General features: G+C 36.0%; 1 protein-coding gene across 1 annotated transcript; it reads left to right on the top strand.

The window, feature by feature from the left end:
- Window positions 1-1,202: 1,202 nt before the first annotated feature.
- On the top strand, window positions 1,203-16,714 carry LOC112054473 (putative mediator of RNA polymerase II transcription subunit 12). Its single transcript, XM_024094266.2, has 6 exons — window positions 1,203-1,343; window positions 2,008-2,146; window positions 2,673-2,746; window positions 13,688-13,813; window positions 14,280-14,696; window positions 15,392-16,714. The coding sequence occupies exons 1-6, from the start codon at window positions 1,332-1,334 to the stop codon at window positions 16,118-16,120; spliced, it is 1,497 nt and encodes a 498-aa protein (XP_023950034.2). The 5' UTR covers window positions 1,203-1,331; the 3' UTR covers window positions 16,121-16,714.
- The last annotated feature ends 2,213 nt before the right edge of the window (window positions 16,715-18,927 follow it).

The following is an 18,927-nucleotide window of genomic DNA, read 5'->3' on the forward strand; positions in this document are numbered from 1 at the left end:
TGGGTGCTAACACGTAACACTCTGAGACTTTCTTAATTAACTATTGTTGCGGAGAGGTCAAAGTATAACTATTGTTCTATATTGTACAGAAACAGCGTTTTTCAGTTTTTAACTAGATAGGCATGAGATTAATTGAAATATTTTCAAATCGTCCTCCAAAAATATATTTACAATATCAACATTGTCTGTACTGTAGAGCCTGTGATGGCGAGACCTCTGCGATTTTATAAAACCTGAAAATTATTGAACCTATGCTACTAGTAAAGATACACTCGCAAGTGTGATAGAAAAATTTGGACTTTGGGCAGAGGTAGGTTACGAAACTAGCAGGTTTCAAGGGTAGATCGAGTACGTAATTCGAAAGATTCAAAGTTTTTTGGATACATACTCGTAACCTTGAAAATATTCCTTTGTCAAAAATATCATTTTTATGTGAACGTCCATCGGCTGATATGATATGATATCATATAAGTTAACACAAAACACGTCAAAAAGCTCTCTCTTTTTTGGAAATTGGTTTTATTTAATTTAAAACTGACATCAACATTGGGAAGCAATTTAGGCTTTACGACCTCATTGACAGACAGGCCATTAGACATCATATTGTATAGAATAGGTTTCAAAACGGTCTTAGAGAAAAAATATTTTTAACAGTTGCGGTGTCATTAATTTTGAAGATAAGTAAATATTGAAATGGTTTTGTCATTATCTTTTATACGTTACGTTGAAGTACTACGGTTTGAAAATGCCTATTATTTTGCAAAGTTTATACATAACTCATTCCATTATTGAAACCATCTCTTTAACTAATATAACGCGATGGTTTACATACAGAGAGAGTACCATCATTATGACTTTGGTTGTAGGTATCGTATCATATCGTTATCAACCCATATTCGGCTCACTGCTGAGCTGTGAGGAATGACGCCAATAGTCCACCAAGCTGGCCCAATGCGGATTGGCAGACTACACACGCAGAGAAAATTCTCTGGTATGCAGATCCTCACGATGTTTTCCTTGAGTGTTGAATCCTTTTGGAATGTAATAATACTTACCATCCCTTGTCTGACATGTTCTCTATACCCACACTAAACTATTTCCTTCTCTTTACTCAGAGGTCAGAGGCCCATTTCTGACAGACTTTACGTTTAATTGCAGGGGTAGGGGAGTATTTGTCATATAAAATAATCTAAATTATTATCAATAATGTTATAATGTTACATATACTAACCTCACCCGCTGCCTGAAGGCCATATAAGCGATTGCTCTCCGGTGAGTCGCCCATACGCCGGCGGATAGTGACAGCGGCGACTCGCACACCAACAGTGATCATGAAGATAGCGGTTAGTTACTGTGCTTAGTGTAAAGTGTACCATAAACTAGTGATATACAAAACAGTAGTAGAGCTAGAGGCGTGCACACCATAGATGCAAAAGTGTACTGCTTACCCAGAGGACTGATTAAGAATTTGTATTGTAGAATTTTCCATTTTCAACAATTTTTAAGTATAGTGCATACCCTAGTTAAAATTGTGCACGCCGCTGACTACCGCCTAAGAAAATATAGGACACACGTTTAGGAAATTATCTAGTGCTACCGATGGTACAAATAGTGGTATAATAGAGAATAGCAATAAAAATGTTAATTTAATTGAAGAAAAAATAACCACAGATCGCTGGGTAGTGGGTATTGTAATGCCATAAAAAAAACACAAATTAATAAAACAAATACCTACCCTCAACTCTCGTTCTCATCACTAATTACTTCTCACCTTGATCGTTTCCGTTTGACAGCAAATCATTAAATTTGTCAAACTCACAGGAATTTGACATATTTGTCTAAAAATAGAACTTTCAAAAGAATTCTATCAAATTGCACCCCACGAGATAATGAATAAATAAATGTTTTAAAATAAAAGATTACATTAGGTTATCTAGTTCAAAATTTCAACATTCCCGTATTTCATTATAAATTCTTGAGCTTTTTTACCCTCTTCAACATTGTCAGGTTCTTTTCCTCCTGGTGGCCGGGAGCCATGCGGCTAAAGTCGGTGCGAAAGAGAGGAAGATAGATGAAAAAACAGAGAAGAGGGAACTGACCGAGGGAAACGCTGGCTTCGAAAAAAGAGCACCGCTTCTACCAACAGGCAAGTTTTTCTGTTTTGTTTTTCTTTTTCGATAAAGAGTCACTTGATTTTGTATCTCTAATAATAGTTGTAAATGTATCTTTGATCAACTTTTTAAAAAGCAATAGTCATAATTTCCGTACAGCATGTAGTGTACTTCACGTTAGTGAGTTAGTTTATAGTTAGTTAGTATAACTGAAAGATCCATTAGTTGGTTTGTACCCTAAAAAGTTTCGTGTCCGTCCATGTGATCAGACATTACAGCTAATGAGTTATTCATTTCGAAAAATTCAGAATATAAACAAAGTTCTAAGGTTGAACTATCTTATGCCCATAACTTTAGTGGGTAATTTAAAATACCGTACCGGTATACCGTCGGCCTATTAATATGATTAAAAATATGTGGTTAACAATAATTTATATACTTTTAGACATTCAATATAGTTCAAATAGTACTTAATATATATAACTTGTATTTATTTGATGATGTTTCGGAGAACACATAAATACATTCCTGCGTCTAATATCTGATGTTTACAATTTCCAGGCTCGCCGGCGCTGACCGGAGGAGTGGTGTATGCCGACACCAACAACGCTTTGTCAGACCAATCTCCGACACAGGTGAGTTTATCACAAATCCTGGCAACGACAAAAACGGCAAAAACGGCAAAAAATCACGTTTGTTGTATTTGAGCCACCTTAAATATTTTTTATTCTTTTGTTTTTTGTATTTGTAGTAAAAGCGGCAATAGAAATAAATAATCAGTGAAAACTAACTATCACGATTCATGACATCCTGATGGCAGATGAATGGCCAGACGGACTGACAGACTGCAGAGTTTTAGTTTTACTCTTTATGTATCGACGGAAACTTAAAAAACCCGGTTGCCGCTCGGATAACATTTTCCGAAAGACACCGTGTAAGCTAATAGTCCAGTAAAGAACTTGTGAAACTCTTGAATCGTCCCAAATTGATTCCATGTATCTTTAATATCGTAATATCAAGAGGTCACCAAATATATAAACCTTCAACTTACTTCTATTGTTTCGTATTCATTAGTAGAATACATAAGTTTACTAACCTAGGTCAAGGCAAGTTAATTACAACTCCATCTCGAATTTAAGTTTTTAGTAATAATTTAAATTGTAAGCCGCAGAACCACGTGAAGCTGCGGTTTGAACTAGAAAATCTCTCCGTAATCTTGACTTTCTTCTATTAAGCCCTTGCTCTTGGGTTAAAAGATATTTATCTATCGTTAAATTCATTATTTGACTATTAAAATCAATATTATACAATGGTCAAGGGCCCAAGTGAAATGCGTTGTCGGTTCGATCCTCGGCTATCCTACTAATATTATAAAGCAAAAGTTTGTATAGGTGTTTGAATGTATGTTTGGATGTTTAACGCTGCAACTATTGAACCGATTTGGCTGAAATTTGGAATGGAAATAGTTTTTACTCTGGATTAACACATAGGCTATATCATCCCGAAATTCTTGGATTCACGATATTTACAAAAACTCTTACTCATTTCCCATACTAAGTACGTATACTTGACTTTGACAGCCTCCGTGGCGCAGTGGTAAACGCGGTGGATTTACAAGACGGAGGTCTTGGTTTCGATCCCCGACTGGACCGATTGAGGTTGTCTTAATTGGTTCAGGTCTGGCTGGTAGAAGGTTAAGGAAACGATTTAGCATTCCGGTACGATGTCGTGTAGAAACCGAAAGGGGTGTGGATTTTCATCCTCCTCCTAACAAGCTAGTCCGCTTCCGTCTTAGAATGCATCATCATTTACCATCCGGTGAGATTGTAGTCAAAGGCTAACTTGTAAAGACTAAAAAAGAAACTTTAGCTGATAGGTACACATATTCCCGGTTAAGTCGAAGATAAAGATATATCGAAATTTATATCCATTTCCTTCTAAGGTTTTAATCTGTGTATCTACACGGTACACACGACCCTCTTGATTTATACCTATTGCGATCCCTTTCATGTTTACTGCTGTGTGTGTGTGTATATATAATTACACGAATGTCTTCACTCCAAGATTTCTGCTTGGACGTATTTTATGTATATTATTTCATAATTATGTTCGTATATTCCGCGAAAAACTTAGGAATCAAAATGACAACGTCAACGCCAAGAAATTTTCTACGTGCGTTACAATCCTAAACCAGTTCATCCCCAAGATATTTTTACCCTATTGCAAATATGTGCAATATATTGTAAACTTCGAAATTCGTGAGAATTTTTAGAGCTAATCTCAGGAATTCGAATTTAATTTTGTTTTGCCTTGGATAGTCCATTTATTGAAGAAGGTTATTAAAAGATCACAATAGGGGCGGAGCCTCAATGTGGTAAAATATGGGAAAAAATATTCATATGAGAACTTCCGTTGCGTGTGCGGTTAATATATGGATATATATTATTACGGAAATATGTATACAAAATTTCATGTTTTCATGTTCAATTTGAGTTATTAAAAAGACAAAAGTAGGGTCAAATGGTTCGTGTAAAGATAAATTATCGCTTTGTTGTCAACCGTTCTTTGTTCGGAATTTGACAGACGCGCTCCACACGTCTCGATGTCTATCTTTACCTTTTGTTAAAAATAAATAAAAATAGAAATAGTTTATTTCGTTACCATCAATCAGTAACAAATAATTAGAGTCTTCTTTTAAGAGTTGTAAACTCCTGTGACAGAAGGCTCCGCTCTTCCATAACAAGCCGTAATTAAAGATACTTACTATTAATCATAGTGGGTATAACTAAAACTAGAGACAAAAGTTAAAAGTTGAGTTGTTAATAGCGGATGAAATCTCGAGCGTACATACGCTACAGTTAACTTATAAATATAGATTAAATTTCAATTTGAAATACCAGAGCCACATAATTATCCGATTACGAGCCCTTAAAACGATAACCGACATAGAGCAGGAACATGTTCCACGCCTAGATGTAACTCGTACATGGCTGTATGTTACAAGTCGCGTCCGGTTTACCTACGGTCGATATATGTGGACCAGTCACCTGGGCTTATATAACTTAACCTTATTTATATAACTTATATGTTAAAATGTGTTATGTTATTCGCAGTTTTACGTAATTTGTGCTAAATTAATACACGAGCGGAGAAAGGGAGTATTAATCGATTGTCAAAGAATCCATAACCCGATGTCCATTGGTCACAAGTCCAGGGAGTTTTTGTTTCAACCATACGATGGACCCGGCAAATGCACGGGGAATCCATGACATTCTAAGATATTCGCCTCTCTACATGTACTTATATGTAGGTCGCAATTGGTTTTTTTATATGAGGTTGCTGCCAGTTTTTTTCTTGCGGGTCTATCGAAATATACGCGGCATCATTCAAAATCTGGCTTTTTTTAAATTTATATCTGACTGTGTCTGTCCGGTTGGGGTGACTGAATTCATTAAATGGGACTTTCACTGATAGATAGAGCTGTTGAGGAACATTACACAGGCTACTTTTTATCTTGGAAAAATCATTGGGCCAAGTTTCCGCCTTCTTTGTGAAAAACTGAATCTAACGCGAAGTCACGGACGTTAGCAAGTATAAAATAAATGTAACGAAAGCATCTGAAAGGGCGTATAAAGCTATATTCACTACCAATAACATTATTCGAGCACGACGGCCACTCAATATCGAATTACTGATTATCGAATTTCAAAATAAATTTAAAACTACCGTCGCGTCGTGTCGTCTCGCTGTCATTACGACGTTTTGTTTATTTTGCACCGTCAGTATAGTTTATTAAGTTTATCGGAATGGAGTGAATGCGAGTAAATTCGATAAATTACTCGCTCCCTCCCTTCAGGGTTGCCAATCGTCTGCTTGACCCTCTCTGCCAACGAAGGGTATTATATTTTTTTTTGTGTTCATCTATCGGCGGATCACATTAAAACAAAGCCTTTGCTCTGGGCCGACCTTAGTGTAATATACCATCGAAAGCCGCATGAAAATCGGTCGATTCGTGTTTAAGTGATCCTTGAACAAACATACAAGCAAATCTTTAAAAGCAACTATTTTGGAAGCCGCTTAATTAGACAATGCATACCACTTATTATTTCATCCTCCTACTAATATTATAAAGGCGAAAGTTTGTGTGTAAGTGTGTAAGTATGTTTGTTCCTCTTTTAAGCTGCGGCTACGGAAGCGATTTGGCTGAAATTTGAAATGGAAATAGTTTTTACTCTGAATTAACACATAGGCTACTTTCCATCCGGGAAAATCCATGGTTCCCGCGGAATTTGTAAAAACTGAATTCCACGCGGACGAAGTGCTAGTATTAAATATGTTTTAAACGACAAAACACGCTAGTTTTAAATATCTTTTAAACGACAAAACACAAAATCTAAGCATGAATCACATTCCTTTAACCATTTGTTAGTTTGGTAGAAGTATAAAGAGACCTAAACAATACGCTAAATCCCCGGAAAGAGGACTAATCCGCAACAGATCCCGGAAAAATGTTTGTACAACTTCCGGAAATCCGGCCCTGGCGGCCTGCGGAGCGGTGTGAAATAATCTGCGGAATTTTATGAGCCTGCGGAATATAGATTGAAATAACTGCATGGGAATGCTGTCGGTTTATCCGCGACTTTTTGGTCGAACTGTTTCATGTATTGTCAGCGCTATTTATTCAGTGGAGTGGTCACATTTTTTTCCGGCTTTGAATGCATCTATCTAACTTTTGGTTTTTTGTGGATAGTCAGAGAGCCGGTGGGCGATTCGGACAGAATATTTTTTAAAAGTAAACCGAAGATATATATAAACAACCGATTAATTCCAATATCCTACTATGAATTATAAACGCGAAAGTTTCTATGGATGTTTGTTACTCTTTACCGCAACTACCAAACCGATTAGGCTGAAACGAATTAAAACGAAGATAGACAATACACTGGATTAACACAGGATTTTTTTCATTCCGAAAAAATCCATGGTTACCGCGGGATTTGTGAAAAGTGAATGCCATGCGGACGAAGTCTCGGACGTCCGCTAGTGTACGTATAAAGAAATAAATGAGAAGGCCGGCAACGCATCAGTGACCTCTGAATTCTGATATAGCAGTTGTTTGTTAACGGCGAGTAATGGCTTAATATCAGGTGAGCCGCTTGCTCGTTTGCCCAAAATTTATACAAAAAAAACTCGTTCCAAGCTTTTATTATATATAATAATAATTATATATATAATATTTAATTAGTCCACCATCTCTTGTACTACAAATAAGATAAATCTAAATTAGCCATTACTTTGCATGAGCGGTAAGAGCCACGTAACATCCGGTCGTTGCAAACGGGTCTGCACTTCGATTAAATAATCTCTTTACATAATAAGTGATTATCGTACCACAGACTTAGTAATTAACTAGACGCCGCTAACTGTCTCGTTGGTCTGATAGTTCTAAGGATCATGAGATTCTGAGTTAGGTTTTGAAATATTGGCCTCTTCCAACAATCGAGGAATTGTTATCGCTTATTGAGGTATCACATGGTTTTCGACTGGCATATTAGTAATAGTTATCATTTTGTTGAACTTAGGTTTCATCCCCTCTCTTTGAACTATTATTATCAGCCTCTTTCATCATGATTTCCAATAAGTTGGATTTCATTAGAATCACTCCAAATTTTCAGTTATGTGCATTTCAAGAAATTAAAAATCACGTGTCTCAAATCGTGAGGAAACCTGCATACCAGAGAATTTTCTTAATTCTCTGCGTGTGTGAAGTCTGCCTATCCGCAATGGGCCCGCGTGGTGGAGTATGGGCCTAACCCCTCTCATCCTGGAGGAGACTCGAGCTCAGCAGTGAGCTGAATATGGGTTAATAACAATGATAGTGATGTATTCAAAGCGTTGTAAGTGTGTTGTGGGTCTCTTAAATAATAAATAATAATAAAAACATTTATTCAGCCAAAACAACATAACATAAATAAGAAAAAAAAACATGAGAATTAATACTAACTTAATACTAAGGCTTCGGCTGAATCTCTTCTCCCCGTTCCCTTTTATTGTACGTAAGGGTGTTTGTTTCTGTTCTTTGTACTACCCCATTAAAAGTCCCTGCTGGTGATGATGAGGAATGGAATACAGCTTGTTCAAAAATGTTCATTCCATTGATGTATTCGACAATCTAGTGTCTATTCTAATTATTATGAAATCCAACCGTAAATGACAACAATAGTACTTTCCTGGTATTCAAAAGTAAAAAAAAATATTTATCAATCCAATCATCAATAATAATAATGTACAGTAGAACCCGTTTAGTACGATTTCACAGGGACCCAACTAAACGCGTCTTAGACGGGAAAGCGTACGGGATATGGGTGGGGTATTTAGTGAATAATATAACGACTAAATGCATAGTTATAAAATTTTGTGTATTTGGTGTAAAGACAACCTAATTATGCTACTTAAGTAATCACTTACATCTGGTATGATCATTATAGAGTATCAAAAAGATTTTGATGCATTAGCAATTACAAAATTCTCAATTTTTTTACTGTTGCAGTGCGTCTTCAAAAATTTTACTTTAGAATCGCATCATGTCAAGGATCGTTTTCTGTCAGGATATTTCAGTTTGTAATGTAAGCGTATTAAACGGGATGCTGAATCGTATTAAGCGATATGAAATGTATGAAAACATATTTCAAGTTGTAGGGACTAGCGTTAAATGACGGATTATGCGAGAAATCGTCTTAAGCGGGTTTTACTATAGTTGTAGTAGCAGAGATGATTATTAAAAAAAATCTTATTGGTTTAACAACTAAAATACAATGTAATCTAAAGAAGAATCACGTTAAATGGAAGCTTGGTACTAATCTTTCGGACGTTCTCAGTGTTAATGTAAGCTAAAGGCTTTAATCACAATGAAAGTCTAATTAGATTTTATCATCAGCTAATGGTCGGTATCCGAATGCTCCTTGGTAACCGCGACGCTTCCGGATAACTTGTAACGTTTAACCGTTATGTGTAACTCATTAACAATAAGTTATAATTTAAAGTAATATGATAAAGTTAGATTTTCTGTTTGTTTGTTTGTCTCGATTTAATTTTATTCGAGGTTAGAATATGAGGTTTAAATTCCGTCATATATTTTTTTATAAAATTTATATAGCCCATGTCTCAAGTTGGATCATTACGAATCTTTTGACTCCTCATTTATTAAAATCAGTTCAGTCTTAATAAAATAAATAGACAAAAAATGCAGTTTTATGAAAAAAGTGAAACATTTTATGAATGTCACCGCGTGTGACTTAAACATTAGCGCGATGTACAGTCGTGCTCAAAAACTGTGTGCATTTTTAAAGCTCGCAAATGACGAGCGTGCTTAGAACTGCTCCAACAATTAGAATCTCCGCCGTGTTCTGCGTCCGTTCGCTCAGTTGCTTTTATTTCCGCCCGTTTGTTATTTAAATGTGGGGCGCGTAATTGTCGCCTGCTAATTATCTTTCGGTCGGGATGTAGTGTTTTATTGCGGCTGCTTCGCTCGCTGCATAATGACGCCGTTACGCTTTTTGCTATCCCACTTCTGAATTTTCTTGACAAGCTCTTATGGAAATTTTAATTGAACATTTTTTTTATTTCAAGTTAACTACTCGACTAAGTTGTAGGTAGTAATGTGAACTGGTGGTAATATTCTTCAAAGGGATTTATGTAGTTTCGAGTTTCACACCAATTTAAATAGATTCTACTATTATTCTCTGTACAATGTATTGTGCAAGCTGTACCTAGTTCTCATATCATCTTATGTTAATTTTCAGTTACGTTCAAGTAAGATTTCGCGTATTCCACACCTTAGCTGTTCGTATAAAAGACGTATTCTTACAGATCACTGCACTCGCCTATAGATGGAAAAGACATACACAGCCTTCATCATTAACAATTTATCATCAACCATATTTGGCTCATTGTTGAGCACAAGTCTTCTCTCACAATGAGAGGGGTTAGGCTAATAGTTCACAATAGCCATGAAAGGTTTCTTTCACAAAGACTTTTCAAATCTTGTCAATGTCTCAAAACCTATTTACATTTTCAAAAAGCCGTTTAATTTCAAGCCTCGCTGTTTCTCGCGTCACTCATCGCGGGGCAATTTGTGACGATCAAATTAAAATTAAACGTCGCGCGAAAGAATTCGATATTTTGGTGGTAAGCATACCCGGAGAGCGTCGGACGACTGGTTGGGCAACTGGTCGACTTACTTACACATTTGTAACATACTTAAGCACATAACACAGATAAATTTCTTTATCTACACCTCCTAGACTTCCACCTGTAGAAGTACGAAAGTTTTAATCGTTAATACAACAAAAGAGTCCTTAAAGTTCCTATGTACTCGAAATATGTCTACTGTTGTGATTATAAACAAATACCAGTAAATACGAGTATGTAAGTAAACAGTGTGTGATACCTCCACGGCATCCAAGCGAAAACTATAGATATATTCCGCGGTCAACACTAACACGAACTTTGTTTGTTTGAAACCTTTGCAAATCTATTATTAACTCCCTATAGTAAATTATACTCAACCGATCGACCGACCAGTCGTAGGACTAGTTGCGACGCCATATTTAATTGTAATCAAAGAGAAATTAAGAGATTCTCCACCCTACACACGTGACAGTGATATATCGTCGCCAAGATGGCGATATATTCTGTGCTTTTTCGTTTCACTTGTTTAACTTTCCGCACCGCAATCTGATTTACGTTTGCCGAAATAGGTATTTTAAATACAGACAAATAAGTAAAACAACCACCCAATTTGCAAGCAGAGTAATTACATATTCTCGGTGTATGAATCAATGGAATTAGTCACTACATCAATTAGGGACAGTGATTTGTCACTTTTAACACCATCTTACAGATAAATAGGATAAATATCTGTAAGATGGTGTCATCTATAATTCTACTGAGATAACATCTTCATATTTTTTAGTTGTCGAAAATGGTTTTGACAAGATATGAAAGTGCCAATTCTCCAATATTCGAAAAAAATTGTAGACGATTCTAATTTTACGACCTAAAACTCAAAACAAAACTGTCAACATTAGTTTGGCCACTAAAAAAATTCGTGTAAATCAATAACCTTTGTATGCTGCCTAAAAACTGGCAGCATACAAAGGTTTACACGAATTATTTTTATTTTTCATTTCTTTTAATATCACACTTGTGTATATGTTTGTTCCTCCTTTGTTTTGCGACTACTGAAGCGATTTGGCTAAAATGTGGAATGGAAATGGATTTTACTTTAGATTAACACATAGACTACTTTTCATCCCGGAAAAATCCATTGTTCCCGCGGGATTTGCAAAAAACTGAATTCCACGCGGACAAAGTCACGGGCGTCCGCTGGTTAATAATAAAAGAAACGAATAAAACAAAATAATTTTTCACTATATTATGCATTATATTTTTTAACATACTAAATTGACTAGTAAATACAGCGGTGTTTTAATGTAGATACTATGTATGGACTGCATTCAATTGCAGCAGCTGCAAAATCACGAGGTGTCACAAAGATGGTCTTTGGCAAAATATGGAGCCCGTCTTTCACCACAGATTTAAGCCCTGTTCCCACTTCATTTGCAGAGCGAGCCGAAGCTAATCCCCGGCTACTCCACGCCGCACTAATCCACCGTCCACCGCAATGGTTATACAATTTAATGCGATTGCGGCTAAAGATCGATCACCTACCCGTTGCAAATGAAATTTCAATCCGACAATCACATTAGAACCATTTTACGAGTGGTATGAGATTCGTGAACAGTCTCTATATCTCCCAAACTACTACATTTTAAAGTTAGGAAATTGCACGAAAACCAATGCTGTAGTTTCACATTGGACAATGTGATCTTTGTTAGTGAAAGACTACTTATGTTTTATGAAATCGGTATAACCATTTTTTTAAGATTTTCACGTCGAATTTTTCTGAAAAATAGACTAAGACTAAAAATCTTTATTGTTTATTTAATTTTAGGGATTATTAAATCGATAGAGTTGCTGAGTAAGGTTAGTCCTGGCACTTATGTGAGTGTAAATGATAACCACGAACGGACGAGTCAGAAATCGTAAACATTGCCTGCAAAAGTGAAGTCGATGGACGGTCAACTGTTTCGTCCACAACTATATTCAGAATAGTCATCTTTCATAAATACTATAATTATTGCCTTAAAAAATCTACTTACATTATATACGAACAATATCAAGACACTCTTTCAAGCGGATTATAGAAAAAAATTAGTTTTCTCTTGTATTCGCTACAACTTTCATCTACAAACAAAACTATAATTTCCAACAAAAATCGACAACGCTAACAAAGTTGAAAGTGCTTTGTTTACATTTTATTTCGTGCAAAAAGTTTGCGAGTCCTGAATGGGGTTAACTAACTTGCGGTTTATACTTCCACTTAGCGAGGCTTCGTCGCAAAAAGGTTTACAACTTCTGCATCGTAAGAAGCCTCGCTTTTTCGAACGTCATTAGGCGCTGGTCGGGACGGGATTCGGGACGCAGTTTGCATTGCTCAGTATCGAAAGGAGGAAAAAGGTTTTGTCTTTTAACTCTCCTTAAACGGAAAGTCACTTTTACGCAATTGCCTCAAATTACGGGAAGCGTAGTTATAGGACAGTCTTGGTTTTGTTTTCCCGACAACTGCAAAATAATTGTTAACCGTGATCGCCTTTCAAATAATATTTGAAAGGCAATCACGGTTAACAAGGATTAAAGGATCTTTAGATTCTAAAATAGAATCCTGAGTAATTTATTACGCAAAAGTTGGTTAGTAAATACAACGTCATAGAGTGCGCAACTATTATTTGCGAGGAAAAGCTTTTTATACGCATGAAGGAATTCCAATTTTCAAGATAATAATGTTTTTTATGATTATTTACTTTCACTCAAGCGTTTAAATAGCTAATAGAGAAGCTTTCTATAAAAAGTGCAATACCTCCTAGCATCGGGCTTTGCTTCCTCAAAAAGAGTGACTATTTGTGTACGTCACTAGTCCAAATCTACCAACAATGAAGGAGCATAATGTATCTGCTTCAAATCACTGACATGAATGAAATACCATTAACTCGTATGTAAATTATACAACGATATCATATTTAAAAATAATTTATAAAATATTTTCTAATTCTCTTAGATCTTCACGAAGTCTCTGACTATAGATGGAGCCAGGAGACTATTTCGACGCCCTGAAAAAATATGCCGGCGAAAATGATCTCAATTTTAGTAAACAGCTTATACATATAAATTTTGGTATTTTTACCCTAGGAGCTTGGATCCCTTCCTTGACACAAAGTTCGTTATCCCTGAACATTTTAACACAGAATGATTGCAGAGATAACTATTATAAAGTGGAAGAGTTGGATTCCAACAATTTTATAGTGATTGAATTTTCTTGCGTTTTTGTGGTCAGTGATTGTATAAACGTATTGCGCTACTTACGCGACATTAAATTATGCAGTAGGCAACTGGATGAGTCGCATTTTAAATTAATTATAAAGAGAAACTCTAGAGTTCCACCTTTTCTGTTTCAGCAAATCTACGCAACGCCGGCGCCACAATTCTCCAAGGTGTCCGACCTGCTCGCCGGCCAGGTGCCGTCCTACCAGAGCGCCATCGCTAACCAGCTCTACTCTCCTGTCTCCATCTACCAGCCACGGGTAATTTTATATAATGTTACTTATATTTGACTTACAATTTTACATATGAATAACGTTTATAAATACTTGAGCAATTTCAAAAGAAAATGTGATTATATTAAATGTTATCATTTAGAACTAAGCATATTATAGTTCATTCAATGGCAAAAGCATAACCTTTTTATAATAAAGTGTCAAATTTGGTTTCTCCATAAACTGAAGGTTTTTGTTAAACACAAGGTTTTTGAAAGAGCCTTTTACTGTATAGAAATTATTTTATAATAAAAAACATTTAATGTGATTGAAAAGGAACAGGGAACAGGGAAGGCTTTCAATTCGAAATATTTGAATAATTCTGAGATAGAGATAATAACAAAGACATACATACCTGGCAGAGATTTTCCATGGCTTCGTTTGAAATCTACAAACACAAACACCACATAAGTACAAGTAATCGATTCAACGCAACATTTTTTTGCCTTTCCAGTTCGGACAACCGACTTACGAAGTATCAGCACCAGTGCCTTCGAACCTGGCTTACAGCGAGCACAGACTGTCTCTGCCCTCGCCAAACGCAATACAATACAACACAAAACCTCAAAAAGTTATCAAGCCAAACTATGAACAAGGCGTCATCCAACAATCATACGAACAGAACTTGGCCCCTACACCATCCGTGCAAGTCACAGCCAGTCCTCTGAACCAGCAACTTCAATACACCCAGATCCCTCAACAGTTCTATAACAGCCAGCATTTGCAATACGTACAGCAACCGAACCTTCAAGCTGTGGCGTACAACCAAGAACAGCTAAATCAAGCGAGCAACCACCAGCAGCCTGGACAAAGAGACCTGAAGAACCAGCCAGCTCCTACACAAAGTTTGGAGAAACCAGTTTTTCAACAGGTACTAGTTTACTATGTTTTATAAATTAACGAACCAAATACCTAGACGACTAACGAGTAAAAGGAATCTATTACCTATGAGTATAAACAGAGTAACACTTCGGAGGGCATGCAAGGAACACGTCCTACAAATTATTGCTAAGACCCGTGATAGCCCAGTAGATTATTATGACTTCTGCGTCTAATTTGAAGGGAATAGTTTCGAATCCTGCCCGGGATATACACTTCCAACTATTCAGTTATGTGCATTATAATAAATTAAATATCACGTGTTTCAAAAGTTGAAAGAAATACCATCGTGAGGAAACCTGCAAACAAGAGATTTTTCCTAATTTTCTACATTTGTGAAGTCTGCCAATCAACATTGGACCAGCGTGGTAGACTATTATTAGCCTAACCTCTCCCTTTCTGAGAGGAGACCCCTGCTCAACGTTGAGCTGAATATGAGTGGTTAATGATGATGATCCATCAGCTTAAAGCGTAGCAGTTAAGGTTTATGTGCCTGTAATTAATTATGCAACCATATACCTACATTTTAGACCGCAATATAGTAAAGCTGCTTAGCAGCAGAAACCGGCGTGGTGGAGACACTTTTCCGGTCACAACAAATTTTAAGTACTACTGAACTTGAATGAACGAATAAACTACACTTATTCGATAGTGCTATTTTGACTTACATATTTTATTTGTTTACAGGTCTACAATGACAAACAAAATGCTCTGAGCTACGCAAGATTCAGCGTCAACCAACCGATACCTGCCCACGACCAGAACCAGTTGCAACAGGTTCACCAACAACCGCTGCCACAATCTCAACTCCAAGGTCAACCTATTCAACCTCAGCAACAGCAATATCAGCAGCTCGTTCAGCCTCAACAGTATCAACAACCTCAACTAATTCAACATCAGCAGCAATACCAAGCACAACCTTTACAAATCAGTTATCAACTTCAACATCCCGCTCAACAGATATCTCAGACGCAACCACAAATATCTCAACAACAATTACAGTATCAACCTCAACAGCCACAAATACAGTATCAACCTCAACAGCCACAAATACAGTATCAAGAACAACCGCAATACTTGTATCAGCAGTTACAAGAGCAGGCTTTACAACAGCAGGCCTTATCGCGGCAGCTCCAGGATCAATCCCAGGCTCAGTATCAATTCCAAAACCAGCCGTATCAACAACCGCAACTGTTTAACGTCGAACCGTCCGAGCCGGCGCAATCGAAGCAATCTATCCCCGAACGGCAAAGTTTCTTCAAACAAGCGCAGATTATTCAACCCAAGTTAAACTTTAACCAACCGCAAGTTCAAAGTTTGGGTCATCAAGGCTCGCCCGCCGCTTTACCAACTTTCCCACCTGTGCAGTATTTTGGGAAATTCGCCCAATCCCTGTTCGGAGACTACCAACATTAATATTACTACAACTTATTACAATAGTCTTAGATCCGAATTTGATAAGACCTTCAGCCATCTGTTTGATGGATGAAAGTACTTTACTTAGTAATTATGTTAAGAAAATGTATTGGTAGTATGCCTGCGCACTGTTTGCGGCTAGATGTTTTAGGCAACCTATTGACACATAATTTGGTGGAAAAGTAGGACATAACCTTGATTCCTGAGTACCTTCGTGGTTTCCGCTTTAACATAATATTGTCATGAAAATATATTGTAGAAAATTTTGTATAGGACGAATAAATAATAATTTATTTAATTAATATTCTAACTATTCTAAAGCTTATTGTAATTTAAGAGTTGTATATTAAGAGTGCCAAAAAAGTCTAGATTTTTTTACTTATTTATGTAAAAATGTTATTTACATGCACTTCAAAATGTTTGTGAACTGTTAAGAGATGAAACTATATAATAAATTATATGAAAATATGAGTGAATGAATGTATCAATAATATTGTATGATCTCGCTGACGAATCGAACGATCAAATTTTGTACTTATAAACTAATAAATCGATAATTAATTAACGTCGTCTACTATCAAACTTGAGCTGAAAGCTGTGATTATTGGTCATCTTCCCTCGGTATGATCCTCGAGATCCTCAGCCTCCTTGTCGGGTAATAAAGTTCTATTGCTATCTTTTTTTACTCGCTTAGATACTTCTTACTCGTACCATTGTTCAAGAACTGTACATACCACACAAATTGTCGGTTCCGTAGTCGGATAAAAACCAAACAGTTCTAAAAAATAAATGTAGAATTTCTCTATAATTATGATCAATTGTATAGATTGAATAAAAACTCCAATCCACTAACTTTTTAATGATTAATATAATATTATAAAGCTGAAGAGTTTGTTTGTTTGTTTGTTTGTTTGATTGAACGCGCTAATCTCAGGATCTACTGGTCCGATTTGAAAAATTCTGTCAGTGTTAGATAGCCCATTTATCGAGGAAGGCTATAGGCTATATAATATCCTCGTATTCCTACGGGAACGGGAACCACGCGGGTGAAACCGCGCGGCGTCAGCTAGTGATTAATATTAATAACAAAAACTGTAACCTGTGATGTGATGTTTTTTACCCTTTATTTCTTTTTTATTTTATTTGTATAAATGTAATATGAGAATAAAAGGAGATCATTCATTTTGGGCCCTTTTTGAAAGTGCCGGCCAACGAAAAAAAATAGCACGAATCGTTAGAACTAGTCATTTGGAGTAATAGTTAATATGGCATGAAAGTTGTAGGAGGGCTCTGAACCAAATTATACAGGTTCGACGATTCGTTATTTCCATACATTTTGTCAATTTTCAAAAGTGCCCGCCAAGAAAAAAAACTGGTACATATCGTTAGAACTGTCCATTTGGAGCAATAATTACTACGGCTCAAATGTTGTAGGACTGCACTGAACCAAGTTATACAGGTTCGATGACTCGTCACTTCTATACATTTTACTGAGTTTTGTAAGTGCCCGCAAACAAAATAAATCATACGTATCGTTATAACTAGCCATTTGCAGCAATAGTTACTATGGCATAAACATTGTAGTATAACTTTGTGTCGAGTTATACAGTTTCGATGATTCGTCCAATCCATTTATTTTATTGATTTTTTAAAGTACCGTTTATCAAAAATATGGTACTTATGGTTAAAACTGCCCATTTGGAGTAATAGTTAGTATGGCACAAATGTTGCAAGATTGTTCTGAACCAAGTTATACAGGTTCGATGTCTCGTCACTTCAATGTATTTGGTAGAGTTTTGTAAGTTACAAAGTAAATGCTATTTTTCGTTATAACTAGCCATTTTCAGCATTAGTTACTATGGCATAAACGTTGTAGTATAGATCCGAATCAAGTTATACTGTTTAGATGATTTGTCAAATCCCAATATTTTACTGATTTTTTAAAGTACCGTTCACCTAAAATATGGTACCTCACGTTAAAACTAGTCATTAGGAGCAATAGTTAGTAACACGTTGCACACGCTTCAGAAAGAATTCTAGTACTGAAACAAGTTATATAACTTTCATTTATTGATTTCCAAAAAAGTTGGAAAACATAAAAGCAATAATATAAAATATAGAAATAATGATTCTAAGCATTTGCACAAATTCAACATTATGGTGCAAATGTAACTAAAAATTGTGTTATTGTGCATTGAGAGAAATAAAAACGTTTTATTAAGTTCTTCAAGTAATGGTAATTTCGGTTTACAAGCTTCAATAACATAAGAAATACACGCACAACGGCGAATTACATGGACAAGTGCAGAAACGGTCCAGAAGGAATAACATAACAAATAATGATGACACAGCTCTTACACCATGATGACATTTATTTCATATTATTATTTAAGTATTCATCATTATTACCTATTTATTGTTCCCCATTACATTCAGATATCAACAAAAACATAAATGACGAATCATCGAACGCAAATAACTTGGATCAGAGCAATCATACAATGTTTCTGTCATACCTACCAACTAACTGTATTGCTTAAATCGATAAAATGCATAGAAATTAAGAATCATTGAACGTGTATAACATGGCTCAGAGCAGGCCTACAACGTTTGTTGTACTATACTAACTATTACTCCCCGTTCCTATTACAGCCAGTTCTAATGATACACCATTTTAATGGTTGGCACTAAAAAAATCAAGAAAATGTATGGATATTACAAATAGTCATACCTATTTTATTAGTATAACTTAGATCAGAGCATTTATACAACGTGTCTGCTATACTATCTGACAAAGTATGTCTAAA

The sequence above is a fragment of the Bicyclus anynana genome, chromosome 16 (genome assembly GCF_947172395.1).
Source record: "Bicyclus anynana chromosome 16, ilBicAnyn1.1, whole genome shotgun sequence".
In the NCBI taxonomy this organism is placed as follows: domain Eukaryota; kingdom Metazoa; phylum Arthropoda; class Insecta; order Lepidoptera; family Nymphalidae; genus Bicyclus; species Bicyclus anynana.